This window comes from Larus michahellis, chromosome 2 (genome assembly GCF_964199755.1).
Source record: "Larus michahellis chromosome 2, bLarMic1.1, whole genome shotgun sequence".
Taxonomy (NCBI): domain Eukaryota; kingdom Metazoa; phylum Chordata; class Aves; order Charadriiformes; family Laridae; genus Larus; species Larus michahellis.
This window is the reverse complement of record NC_133897.1, coordinates 22,916,773-22,929,431: the sequence shown is the minus strand read 5'-3', so window position 1 is coordinate 22,929,431 and position 12,659 is coordinate 22,916,773. Positions and strand designations below refer to the sequence as shown.

The following is a 12,659-nucleotide window of genomic DNA, read 5'->3' as shown; positions in this document are numbered from 1 at the left end:
CTGACTCTAAGTTCATGTCTTGGGTATCTCAACTGAGGAGGTCAGATGCTCTCGGGATGAAAGAGCCGATCATCCAACTAGCGGTTCACACATGCTTAGCTCCATCCCTCTGGGAGAGAAATGTCATCAGCAAGTTGGATTGAGGGGGAATTGTCAGGAATATCTGCACTCAGGAAGTTTAAAATGCCTCATTTGTTTTTAAAGCGGTCAGAATAAACATTTTATTTTCCTTTCAAAAGTGCCTGAAAACACAGAGATGTCAACAGAAAACACAGGTAAGAATACTTCCTTTTAAGTAGAATTATAAGGAGATGCTCAAATACAACAAGAGTATAATTACATAGTTTATAGGTACTATTTTTGAGAGTACTTAAAAATAAAAAGTCCATAAACTACATCTGTATCTAGATATAGGAGTATATCTGTATCTAGATATAGGAAGTAAATTGGGTTTTGATCAGATTTAATCATATTTTGTTTGGGTTTGTTAGTAAAAAAAATAACAAAACCACTCGCTGAACTGAAAATCTACATGCATATTGCATTTGTCTGATTTCTGGTTAAAGAATTCCCCTTAAATATTAGATCCTGAAATCTCTTAAGATCAAAACTGTTGATTCCATTTCATCTGCTTACAGAAGGAAAAATGGAGAAAGTACTTTCCGCCGGCATCATTTGGCTGTACGTTCTTCTAGCCCTTTCTATAGTTGGAGCTGGAAGTATAATTTATTTCTACTTGAGGAGGAAAAGACAAAACCTGCTACCTACTTCAACCAGAATGACTGGATCAGAAGCAACTGTGGATATCCAAGAAAAAGATGCACATACTGACATGTAGTCCGACAAAATCCCTGTATATTCCAACTAACAAAAAACTGCCTATGAATCGGTGAAATCTTACACGAGCTTTGCATTTTCCTACCCAGATAATAGTCTCCTCTTGCCACAAAAATAAAGTTCACGGTTTTATATAAACACACACACATACATGCTCCTTTCAAAATTCCCTACAAAGTGTTACAGTTTGTTTAGTTTGGGGAGTACACATAGATTTTTCACATAAGGGAGCGTGGCTGAAAAGCCGGCTCCAGAGGTGTTATGGGAAAACTCTCACAGATATTCACTATGTGAAATCATTTTATTTAACTCAATGCAGAAATTCTCCTTTTCGCACGCAGGGGAAATCATTACTCATATCTTTACATTATTTTTTCCTGCTGTATTACATCAGTGTTATCTGCACTATGGTGGGAAACACTGCTCATCGCAGATTCTCAGCTTCACAGTTTACAACACTATTTTTTCTTTCATGTAAAACCTGATATAATACCTCTATCTGTGAATTTAATATTATTTCCTTACCAGAATATAGATGGAAAGATGGAAAAAAATTGAAGAGACTCCTTTATACCTACTTCTAGTCTGAATTCTGGGAATAATTATGCCATTTTCTACAGCATAGAACTTTTCTATTATTCAGTAAATATCAACATTTTTCTGACAGGTTCAAATTGATAATAAAAGTACAACAGTAGGTGATCTTTCCATTGGGTTTTATTTCAATAATGATGCTTTCAGTATACAGAGATGCCCCTTTTAAAATCCAAGCATGTATAATAAACGGCTATCTTATACTGCTTTATATAACTCTCCAGTTTAGAGAAATAAAATCACCAATGTAATTTTTTAAAATAAATCCTTCCATTTTTTTGTCATAATTTTGTTTGATGATGTACTGCCTTGGTCCACTTTCAGCTCTTCTTCAATTGTACACAATAGCAGTGTTTGCCTCAGGGGGGCAGTTTATCATTCTGTGTTTTAAGACATGCATCGTTCCTCCTGAGTTATGAAAACACCTTTCTCCAAGCCACAGGAGGGCACCTGGCACTAACAGGCCCCAGCGAAGAAGCACACAGAGGAGCAGGGCTAGAGCAGAGGACCTTCTACCAAATATCTGTAACAGGAAACAGATTCTCTTTGGCGCTTCTGTGAGAACTGTAGGCAGAATTTCTTACCCTCTCCCTATGCTTAAAGTCTCTGACTGACACGAAGATGATGTCATGCTAAAGATCTCTTTTAAAGAAAAGAGAATATGTGGAATAAGTAGAACAGGTTTCTGCACCAGGACATCTGTGCCTATGCCTCAGGAGCTTGAGAACACGCTTGTATTACCTCTATTATTTACCTTTTTTCTAGATATCCAGTAAATAATAAAGGCGCCTAAGTAAAAATGCTATTGATAGCTACTTAGAATGGAAGTACCCCCTTCCTTTAGGAATACCTACTTCAGTTGTTTTATCAAGGGCTATCTTAAAACATGGGGCACCCCTGCTAACATGCTTCCTCCTGAGCTTTCAATTTTTTTCCCCTGCACTCCTTTGCTGGATGGACACACATTATTCTACATCTTTGGCTAAGTTTGTAAAGAAGTTGCACCAATCACAGATACAGAAAGATGTCTAAAGATTGTATGGCTTTTCTCTTTCTGGTATGCCTGTGTGACATTACTTAACCAAGACACCTGGTTTAAAAAAAAAACAAACAACAAAACCAACAAAAACACCCTACAGGTTCTTTAAAGTAGAGTTAAAAATAAAGTAAACCAAAAGTAAATTTTACAATTAATGTCCTCTGCACACTTTGTAAAGCCCAGCTTTTATGCCCTTAGACAAAAAAAAATTCCTTAAATTACTATAGTAGGTCCTGTAATATCAGCTCCTGTGATAAAGAAACAGTCACTGCTATTTTCAGGAGGAAATAGGAAATAGCTGAGAGAACTTTGCGTGAAACTGTGCAAATGAGAAAAACACCACCTGCTTCCCATGGAGATGACTAGAGATAAAATTGTTTCCTGGTATGTGCTACAGAAATCTGGGAATACATCATTACACTTGCCTTTTGGATGAGTAAATAGTGGAAGTGCTTTTCCTGTTCTATACTTACAAAGAGTACAGGATCCTACCGCATATATGCCCAGCTTAGTGAACCTGATAAATTAAAATCACCTTCCCCAAAAGAAAAAAGGAAAGATATGATAGAAGAGACTAATTTTTTTTTAAGTTATTTGTAGGTTAACTGTAAAAATTGGGAGCTCATAACAGAGGTATTCTGGTGATTAAATTCAGCACAGCCTAGGACCTCCAGAGGAGAAGCCTGGCCGGTATCACCACCACGTGGGAAGCACAGAGAGCTCAACAGTCAGGCTGCTCTGCATGCCAGCTATCTGTGTTACCATATGAAAATATTTTGATATACATACATTTTTATGTACAGCTATTTTGTCGTTAGACTGCACATCATGCCTGAACAAGGACGGGATCACAGGCTAGGCATAAGGTATGCTGCTCCTCCTGCAATAAGAAAATACGGAAAGGCGCACATAAGGAGGACATATAAGGATATACATTTTTATACATACATTTTTATGTATAGCTATTTTATAGTTAGACTGAACATCATGCAAGAGCAGCATACCTTATGCCTTATATGAGACTTAGAAATGTCATATAAAGAGGATTGTGCAAGAGACTGAGACACTGCAAAGGCTGATCCAAAGCGCGTCTTACAGAAACAGGAAAGACGGAGCACTGTGGTGAGAACAGCAGTGAAAACAGGTGAGGGCAGCGTGAGCCAGTGCAGCAGTGCTCGTACCTGGGGAGAGGGCTGACAGGAGGAGACCCACAGCCCCGGCCAGACCTGCTCGCGTCAGGCAGGCACTGGCATCTTTACCCACTGCTTGCAGCGTGGGAGAGCATGGCCATAGCAAGGATGGTTCATTCCATCTACTGAGTCTCAGACAACTGAACAGCCACGGGGGCAGAGATCAATGCCTCCAAACACTCTGACTCCTCTGTATTTGTCTTTTGGACTTGATATAGGATATGAGTAAGCCATTGGCCACACAACTCATGCATTGCTCAGACACAGAAGGCGGCTGGCTGGCACTTGGTTGAATTGCACAGGGCAGACGAAACCCTTACTGCTTTCAATGCTTAATCCCAAATCCCAGTGTTTCTGCACAATTCAGTTGTGTGCACACTTCTCTTCTCTCTTCAAAAGTCCTGTATACTTAAAACCACTGTCACTTCAGTGCTTGGGATGAGAAAACCACTGCTTATTATGCCTCTGTTTAAATTAGCTTCAGAGTGGAGAAGACACATCAGCACTCTTGTCAAATATAAGTGTTTGTATTGATGTGTGCACATGTATTTGCGTAGGATTCTTCCTCTCATTTTCATAAATAAACGCTGCCTGATTTTCCTTACCAGTTTCTGAAGGACATATCACCTCCTCTGTAACTAGACTGTGATCATTCTGTGACAGGGAAATGTAATTCAGTTATGGAAATATAGAATCCTTATTTTTCTTGCAGCCAAAGGAAAAGCTTTATTTTTCAACTGTGGCCACAGAAGAGTTGGTATGATACTGTGTTCGAAATACCTGAATTATAACATGGGAATCTATGGAATTACAACTAATTTGTTCTCAAAATTACAAAGTCAGCTCTCCAAGAATTAATCTTTTCAGTTTTCTGTGCTAGTTTGCTTTTGCACCTGTTAGAAGATTTTGAACCTGATACTACTGCTGCGCAATGGACTAAACTGTTGACAGAACTGCAAATTTTAGTATAGACAACAGGACTGGCACTGCTGGCCTGGCTGGTTTTAACTGTAAACTCTCCTCGTTGCATTTATGTTGTAAGAGAAAGACACGCAGTATTGTCACAGTGAATTATAAGTCCTTGGAGACAGTAAATACAGTACCCAGCATGATAAAACTTAGTCCTCTCTCTCAACCCTTCTGGTATCTCTCAAACAATGGATCCTAAAAGGAGTCATGAAACAATTCATCTTCTTGCTACTGTCCATTAATTATGTATGCGCTAATTTTGATTACTTAATTTATATTCTGCTACCTGTTTATTATATCCTTTAGAAGGTATCAGGCCTACTTTTCTTTTTGTTCACCTTTATAAGCTGCTGTATTTAACAGGCCGGACCGGATCTGGGCCACGTGGGTTACAAGCTCCCTTTATAAATTATATGAAATTTGTAACATGCAAAGTCATTCATTACAATTATAAAAATAATTTTCAGCCTTTTGAGTATTTTAAATGCTTTAAACATTCAGGAAAACAGAGGTAAAGAGTACCCTGAAAGCCTCTAAGGGTTTTTTCATTACTTACATATTTTAAAGCAAAGTATAAAGACTCAATCCAGGTGTTAAATTGCTTATTACAATAAACTTGTAATCTCCACATTTCTACCAACAAGCCTACTGTGTCTTAAGAAGAAGATAAACAAGATTTGTGGAAATGGTTTCAGGCTACTTTCAACAGTCATAGGAAGAAAAATTCTGGACACATTTTCACATAGTATTTTCCTTATTTCTCATCGTAATAATTTGCAATAACAACGTAATCTCTTTCATACATACACTCAGCTACCTAAGACACCTGAAGGACATGGAACTGATCTCACATAATTTAGGTATATAAAATGTAGCCATATGTAGCTAAACCACTTACCCAAGGTCCTCATTGTGGTCAGCACAGAAAAATGGATACATTAGGATGCAATGACTTGATCTAGTGTGGAGATTGATCAAAACCTCTAGACTCTCATTGACACAGAGAAAGCCCAAAACAATTATCTCCCAGTAACTGAGTTCTGCTGAATCCAATTCTTAATTGATATCTTATTCAACCTGGCACAGCACACACTAAGTGTTTTTTGTTGATTACATTTACTGTCAATAGCTCTAGGCTATTTCAGAAAACAGCTAGCAAAAACACTCACAATAGATTTTTTTTCCCCTGCTTGAAAACCACTACTTTTGGAAACAAAGCTTCTGTTATATTAAAAAAATTCTGTCGATTTTATTTTTCACACTAATTCAGAATGGAAACAGAGCAGGTAGCATTTCTTAAGAGAATGTTAAGAATATTGACAGTTCCTACGAAAGCACAAATCATTGACCCTAACTACAATGGAACTACATCTAAAATAAACTCTCAAAGCAACCACCTGCCTTTGTACTCTCATGAACACTTCCCATCCCAGTGCCAGCATGGGTGAGAAATCACTGACGCGTGTCTGCTTATAGTCCTGATATAAACTCTGTATCTAAAGTACACCCATTTCTGTTTCCCTGAGTGGCAGCTGATGTGTTCAGGACACCAGTTAACCCTCGAGAAGGTTAAGCTGTGCCGAGCATCAGAAATGAGGGCTCTGACACTTCTGTCTCCATCACTGATGCATACAACTGAGGAAGAAAAACTGAGCATAAAAGTCCTGCTCAGTCTCATACCAAGTGCTGCTCCTCAAAGTTCCCTCTCCTCTTTTGTGTAGACTGGTAAAAAAACACTGCACCCACTTTGGCTGCATTCTGTTTATATTTCTGCCAACCATTTCCTACTATCTTCATGATCTTAATGCTCAGCTAGAATAGGAGACAGGTAATTTTTGGCTGATAATCTCTGTTTACTAAGAATTTTTTGATTTTTAGTTCAGCTAAATCTGAACCAATTTTTAATTTATTATTTTTATTTGTATTTATTTATATTATTAAAACTTATTTTTAATTTCTGTAAGCCCCATTTCTGTTTACAGTTATTATAGCTTTAGTCATAGATAAATCTTAGATATCATTTAATCATTACACGTTAAGATCGTGTCTATCTCAGCCATTCCACCCAACTCTGTCCTCATACAATATACAAAACATTTCTGAATTATGTGGCATTATTTTTCTAATTTTTTCAAACAATGCCATGTTCCACTGGTAAAAAGTGATTAGAAATGGCTCACTATCTGAACTAGATTAATAAATTATTTTCAAATGAACTTACTTTGCATCTTGCTACATTCTCCTCCTTTTTCACTTCCTTTATGACTTTATTCCCCCGAATCTTTGATTTTCATTTTGCCTTTTATGCATGCCCTATATAGGAGATTGTTGCAAGAGTTTGGCAGAGACTTTTGAAGGCAGTGTGCTGCACAAACCTGCCTCCTAACGTAACAAGGTGCCCTCCGACTGCTCACTAAGTTTGATTCTTGCTGTGCAACTGGCACCGGCTATTCAGAGACTCCCAAGCCTCTGATAACCTGGCTTGCCAACACTTGTGCAGTATCATTTTCTCCTGGCACTGATCCCAACAAAAAGTGTCTTCTTTCTCTCCTCTTCTTCTAGGTACTTGTAAAAAGTCTTTTGTGGAAGACTGCACTCAGTTGCAGTCTGAGGGAGATATCCATGTCAATCTAGCTGAGCAAGGAAAGTGAGAAAAGAGAACAAAATGGTAAGTCTTCAGCACAATTCAGTAAGCTGGAGAATCCATTTACTTTCCCTAATTAAGGAAAATCAGTGCCATTTTTATAAACTCTGTCTCAACAATTATTTATTTCAACTATTGTAAGAGGAACATTGATCATTCACTTCTCACCATTCTCATGCACAAATTCACTTTTAGAAGCTAACTGCTTCCAGTTACTGTCAGTGGTGAGAACCACCAAAATATAGGTTATTTCCTCTCTCAAGAATAGAATAGAATAGAATAGAATAGAATAGAATAGAATAGAATAGAATAGAATAGAATAATTTCAGTTGGAAGGGACATAAAACAATCATCTAGTCCAACTGCCTGACCAAATCAGGGCTGACCAAACATTAAAGCATGTTATTAAGGGCATTGTCCAAATGCCTCTTAAACACCGACAGGCTTGGGGCATCAACCACCTTCTAGGAGGCCTGTTCCAGTGTCCGACCACCCTCTCCATAAAGAAATGCTTCCTGATGTCCAGTCTAAACCTCCCCTGTGGCAGCTTTGAACCATTCTCTTAAGAAGCACTCTCTATTCCCCCTTATTTTGTTTCTCTGTTGTGATTTTAGTATTAAGTTCCAGAATTAAATGTCAGAAGAAGGTGATCAAAGTACCACATCACAGTTTTTCATTGAATGCCGTATCAAGAAATTATGTTAATGAGAGTGGACTAGTTACTACAGTTACCTAAAAGGTTAGACATTTTTAGGATTCTCTAGAGAAAACTCACTCTGTTTCCCAAGACTACCTATCTACCATATACGGGTTTGGAAGAGACATTTGGAGAGATATTTAAATGTAAGTTCTTTATGTAATAATCTCAGTACTGTTGTAAAATACCTAAAAATCTTTTGCAAAGTTTTATGGTCGAGGAAGATTATATGAACTAAAACAAATGATACAGTTTTACGTTCATTAGCTCACAAGCACAATGAAAAAAGATGTTTTTTCCTAAATGAACATTAGTTTTCTCTGGTGTGTTTCAGCAGTTCATAATTCCTTGTTCATAACTCTGCCATAAATCTAGAGGAAATTGTTCTACTTCCTGATCTGATCCCTTCTTTAATAGAAACAGAACTTGCATGGTTTACATTATTCTGAACTTTGTCTGAGTCAGGTTCTGGGTATTTTTGCTGAAGCTGCAAAATGGAGAAATGTTTTTCTTACAAGATCAGACAGACATTGGGACAACATGTCTGCAGTGGCATCCCAGTACTCTATGAGCCAGGGACTGAGCACAGGGCTTCATCAAAGACCAGCCACAGCTGACAAGTCAGCTTTTATTTCTACCTCCTGGAACCGCAAAGCAACTGAAGGCCCTGGGGAGGGGTTCTTTCCATCCTGAGCCACCTTCTAGATGTCGCCCATGACTCTGGCCAGCGGGCTGAGGAATGACCGTTGGAGAGTGTATCCTCCACACAAGAGCCCAGATTTGGTGTGTGCCTTGAAGACTGGCACAGGCTGCCCAAGGAGTCTGTGGAGTCTCCAGGTTTGGAGATACTCACAGCCCTGCTCGGTTCCAGGGGCTAGGCCTGGTGATTTCCCTCCCAACCTCAGCCCTGTGGTGACTCCATGACTTGGCCATCCCCCCTACTGCACAGGCAGCCACACTGGCCCCTGATACGGCCAGCCAAGCCTCATAAAGCCACTGTGCCCCAAAGTGAAGGGAGACTTCTGGCCTGCATGTCTCTCCATCGCCCACAGCCACCTGTTGCCCTACACCTTGTTAATGGCAGCCCTGGGCTCAGCGACACTCAGCCTTCCCAGTGCTGGGGAGCACAGCACCCTGCGCCCGAGCCCCGGGGCTCCATCACCCACACTCTCCCCACCCGTCGCTCGCTCTTGCTTCTCCCCACACTCGCACCGCCTGCACAGTCCCCGCGGCCGCCGGGCTCTGGTCTGGGCTGCAGTCCCCGTCGGCCGACACGCACTGAGGGGGGGCGGGGAAGTCCCCCTGCCGCCTCCGTGGGAGCTGCCGGCGCCAGTCAGGCTCACTGGGTCTAGGGATACTCTTCTTTCACGGGTCGGGACTGGGGGGCAGATGAGGGCGATTAGAGCAGAGTGCCGGTAAAACCGGCCGACCGGAGAGGCCGCCGTGCGCTTTGGGCCGCAGCGCGGAACCTCCGGCGGCTTCGCGCCCGAGATGGCGGCCAGAGCGAGGGGCGCCACCTTCCGCGGAAGGCGGCGGCGCCATCTAGCGAAGCAGCGGTAGGCTGCGGCCGGGCTGCGAGCCCGGGGCGGGCTCCTCTCGTGTTTTAGATGGAGTAAACGCTGGCAGAAGATCTGGAGCCAAAGACGGCATCTGTGGCATGACAGGAGACTATTTTCTCTGCAGGGCAACGAGGCGCTATGGGAATTACCTCAGCGGGAGTTGTCCAGAGAAAGTCAGGTTGTGCTCTCCTGTGAGGGGACTGCCAACCCGGCAGGAGCAGGGCTTGCTCAAAACAAAATAAGTAAGATGGCAAACAAGTGAATTACAGTGGAGATGAGAGGGAAGTGATTCAGATTTCATGATTAATTTTTTAGATGATGAATGAGATGATAATGACCTGGTCTTCTCTCTCCAGCTAGAATTGTCTCTTTTTCCAATCTAATGTGGTATGTACAATTTTTTTTTTCTTATAGTTCTTATGTCGGACTTGTAAGTGAAGCAGAACTAGTAAAATGCTCATAATTTTATTCTATTTCTTGTTTCTTTTTTTTTTCCTTGTTGCAAGTCTTGTGGGACCATCACTTTAATGTTCCAGGTAGGCATTTGTCATTATATACGCTATTAGGGTCAGTTTGTACACTATTAGCAACACAGGACGTGTGGGTGATTCACTGTTGGTTCTGGTAATCGGTTCATTATGTGACAAGTCAAAAACTGTGTGCCTCAGCGTCTCCCTCACTAATAAAGGGATAATAATGTGTATTTTATCTCACAGAAGCATTCTCAAGATCAGTTAATTGCTTTTAAATCTTAAAACTGAAAAGTCTACAAAAATGCAAAGAACATTAGCTTATTATCATTAGTGACACAGAACTGACAGGAATTCTCCTGGCTCTGTTACAGAAACTTGTTTACACACCAGACTTACCCCTCTTGGGGATATAAATACAGCCACTTTTATTTCCAGCTTTTTTTTTTTCTTACTGTCAGGATGAAGATATCTCACTGCATCACTAGTCTTTCTGTAAATGTTCATTTACCGTCTTTCAGTAAGTGTCCTTTTGGCTGATTTGATGTTTTTCCAGACTTTAATGAGGTACATTTATTTCTTTACAGATTTTTCAAGAAGTGAAATGGAATTGCACTCAGAAGCAAGATGACTCTGACACATCAGAGAGCATCAGTGTAATTGCTAATAGTACTTTTCTCCTGTTTTTGTTGCCTTTTAAACTGTTCACTAAGATGCTATTGACTACAACAGATTGAGAGACTTCAAATAAAGAAAGTAGTAATAATGGAAGACTTCAATTATCTGCACATAGACTTGTATTTATCATATGGGCTGTTATGCAGACAGCACATGTACGCATACATCACTGATTTTTGGAGCAAAAACTCAAAACAGGTTAATCCATCCCAAGAACACAAGGCCTTGTTTGTGATATGCTGGGTGAAGGTCACTGTAATACTGATCACATTCTCCTCAAATTTGACATACTTTAAGAAAAAAATGGAAAAGATATCCTAGAAGTTGTTCTAAAAGAACTCAAAATTGCTGTTTGCTCTAGTACATAACCTGTTCTTGAAAACAGCTCCAGTGCCAAAGGAATAGAAAGTCATAAATACGACATCAGTCTGTGAAACAGTCTCTGTGTTTCCTGAGCACTATAAAACAGCTAATCTAATTGTTTCCAAGGTAGACCTGTAAAAACAGTAATAAGGAAAGAATTAGGAAATATCTATGATAGTTTATAGAAGAGTAAATGTGGGGTCTGTATTGGAAAATTAGGCCTAACAATTCTACTAGAAGGACTCAGTAAACATGGGGAATGTAGGTCATATGCTATTCAAAAACTCCTGAGTCACCTGGAAGAAAGAGCTAATGATGGTATTTACTGATTACTCATAATTATTCATAGTTGTCAAAATTAGAGCTTAAGTGTGGACACCTGCAGAAGATTTGTCCACTGCTGACTTACGAGATAATAAAATGGAAACTAAGTTTAGTGTTATGAAAGTCAAAGTAATGTATTTGGGAAAATTGACCCTAAAAATACGTGTGCAGTGGCAGACAGTTAACAAAGTGATCAACGTTGTTAGGGGTTACTGGACACAATGAGGTTGAATGCGCTAGGAGCTTTCATTTATAAGACAAGGTGATTAAGGGTAAATATTATGGAAGCCTATAAAATAATGAGATTTTTAATTGCCATAGGATGGCATATTGTCAAAGAGGGATTTGCCACATTTCTGGCAGATAGGTCGACAGGGACTGTTGAATACAGTCATCCAAATATGTCCTCTGGCTCAGCATGTTCCTAAACCTTTAATTCAAAGAAAACAGGATGATGTAGCAAGGAAGAATTATTCAGTATATAGTTATTTGTACACTCCTGTAAATGTCCATTATTAGACTCTGTAAGAGAGAAGAAAATTTATTAGATGGACTTCTGGTCTGAGCCACTGTAGCACTACTTGTTCTACTAATTCTTGTTGTTATTAGTGAGAAAGATGAAAAGAATTGAGCTTCACTTAGCTAAAGAATAAGCTTCAAATTCTTGAGTATCTTGAGTATGGCTCTATGACATATCTTTTAAATAAACGTGTGAGATGCCTGAAATATTTCTAAAAGGTAGATGACTCTCAGCTATTGCATATGTACCCTGTTGGTTTTGGAAACATTGATGTTTGAGCAACAGACTGTCATCTTCATCACTGCTTTCACAAAAGCAGGTGTAGGGTCCTTTCAGAGGCATGAAGAGAGTAAATACCTTACACTGAGTATCTCAGAGGGCTATAAAATGTACTTCTTTATCTTCCATATGTCACTGCTGTGGTTCCTTCAATGTGTTTCTTTTACTGTCTAAAATACTCAGCTAACTTTCCTTTGTCTGCCACTCAGGAATACTGACAGTTTATAGAAGTGTTTCATTTTGTCTTGGAAAATAATATGTAGCTTTTCATAAGACATTGCCGTGTGAAGTAAATATTCATTGCCATGAAGAAACTATGCACTCAAGTTCCATGCTTTCTTTCTTAATAGTTTTCCAGCATTTGAAGCACAAACTTGAAATACGATCTGTTTATTTGTGTGGAATCATTCATGGACACAGATTTTACTGACTAACCAGCAGACTCTGTAACACTGGAAGCCACAAATACACTTCATCAGGAGTGGGTTCTAGCTCT

The 12,659-nt window shown here is 39.7% G+C and overlaps 1 protein-coding gene and 1 long non-coding RNA gene across 6 annotated transcripts in view; both read left to right on the top strand.

The window, feature by feature from the left end:
• LOC141738712 (macrophage mannose receptor 1-like) overlaps positions 1-1,718 on the top strand; it is a 33,181-nt gene extending 31,463 nt beyond the window's left edge. For 4 of the 5 annotated variants that reach the window (XM_074574531.1, XM_074574530.1, XM_074574529.1 and 1 more), the window contains 2 exons: positions 240-275; positions 639-1,718. In XM_074574531.1, the coding sequence (XP_074430632.1) occupies positions 240-275; positions 639-838 (236 nt within the window). In that variant the 3' untranslated portion in view covers positions 839-1,718. The remainder of the gene's footprint in view (positions 1-239; positions 276-638) is intronic. The other variant, XM_074574532.1, reaches the window with a different exon arrangement.
• A 7,792-nt stretch (positions 1,719-9,510) lies between these two features.
• On the top strand, positions 9,511-12,483 carry LOC141738231 (uncharacterized). Its single transcript, XR_012585340.1, has 3 exons — positions 9,511-9,916; positions 10,036-10,065; positions 10,587-12,483. It is a non-coding gene; the product is annotated as an uncharacterized LOC141738231 (long non-coding RNA).
• The last annotated feature ends 176 nt before the right edge of the window (positions 12,484-12,659 follow it).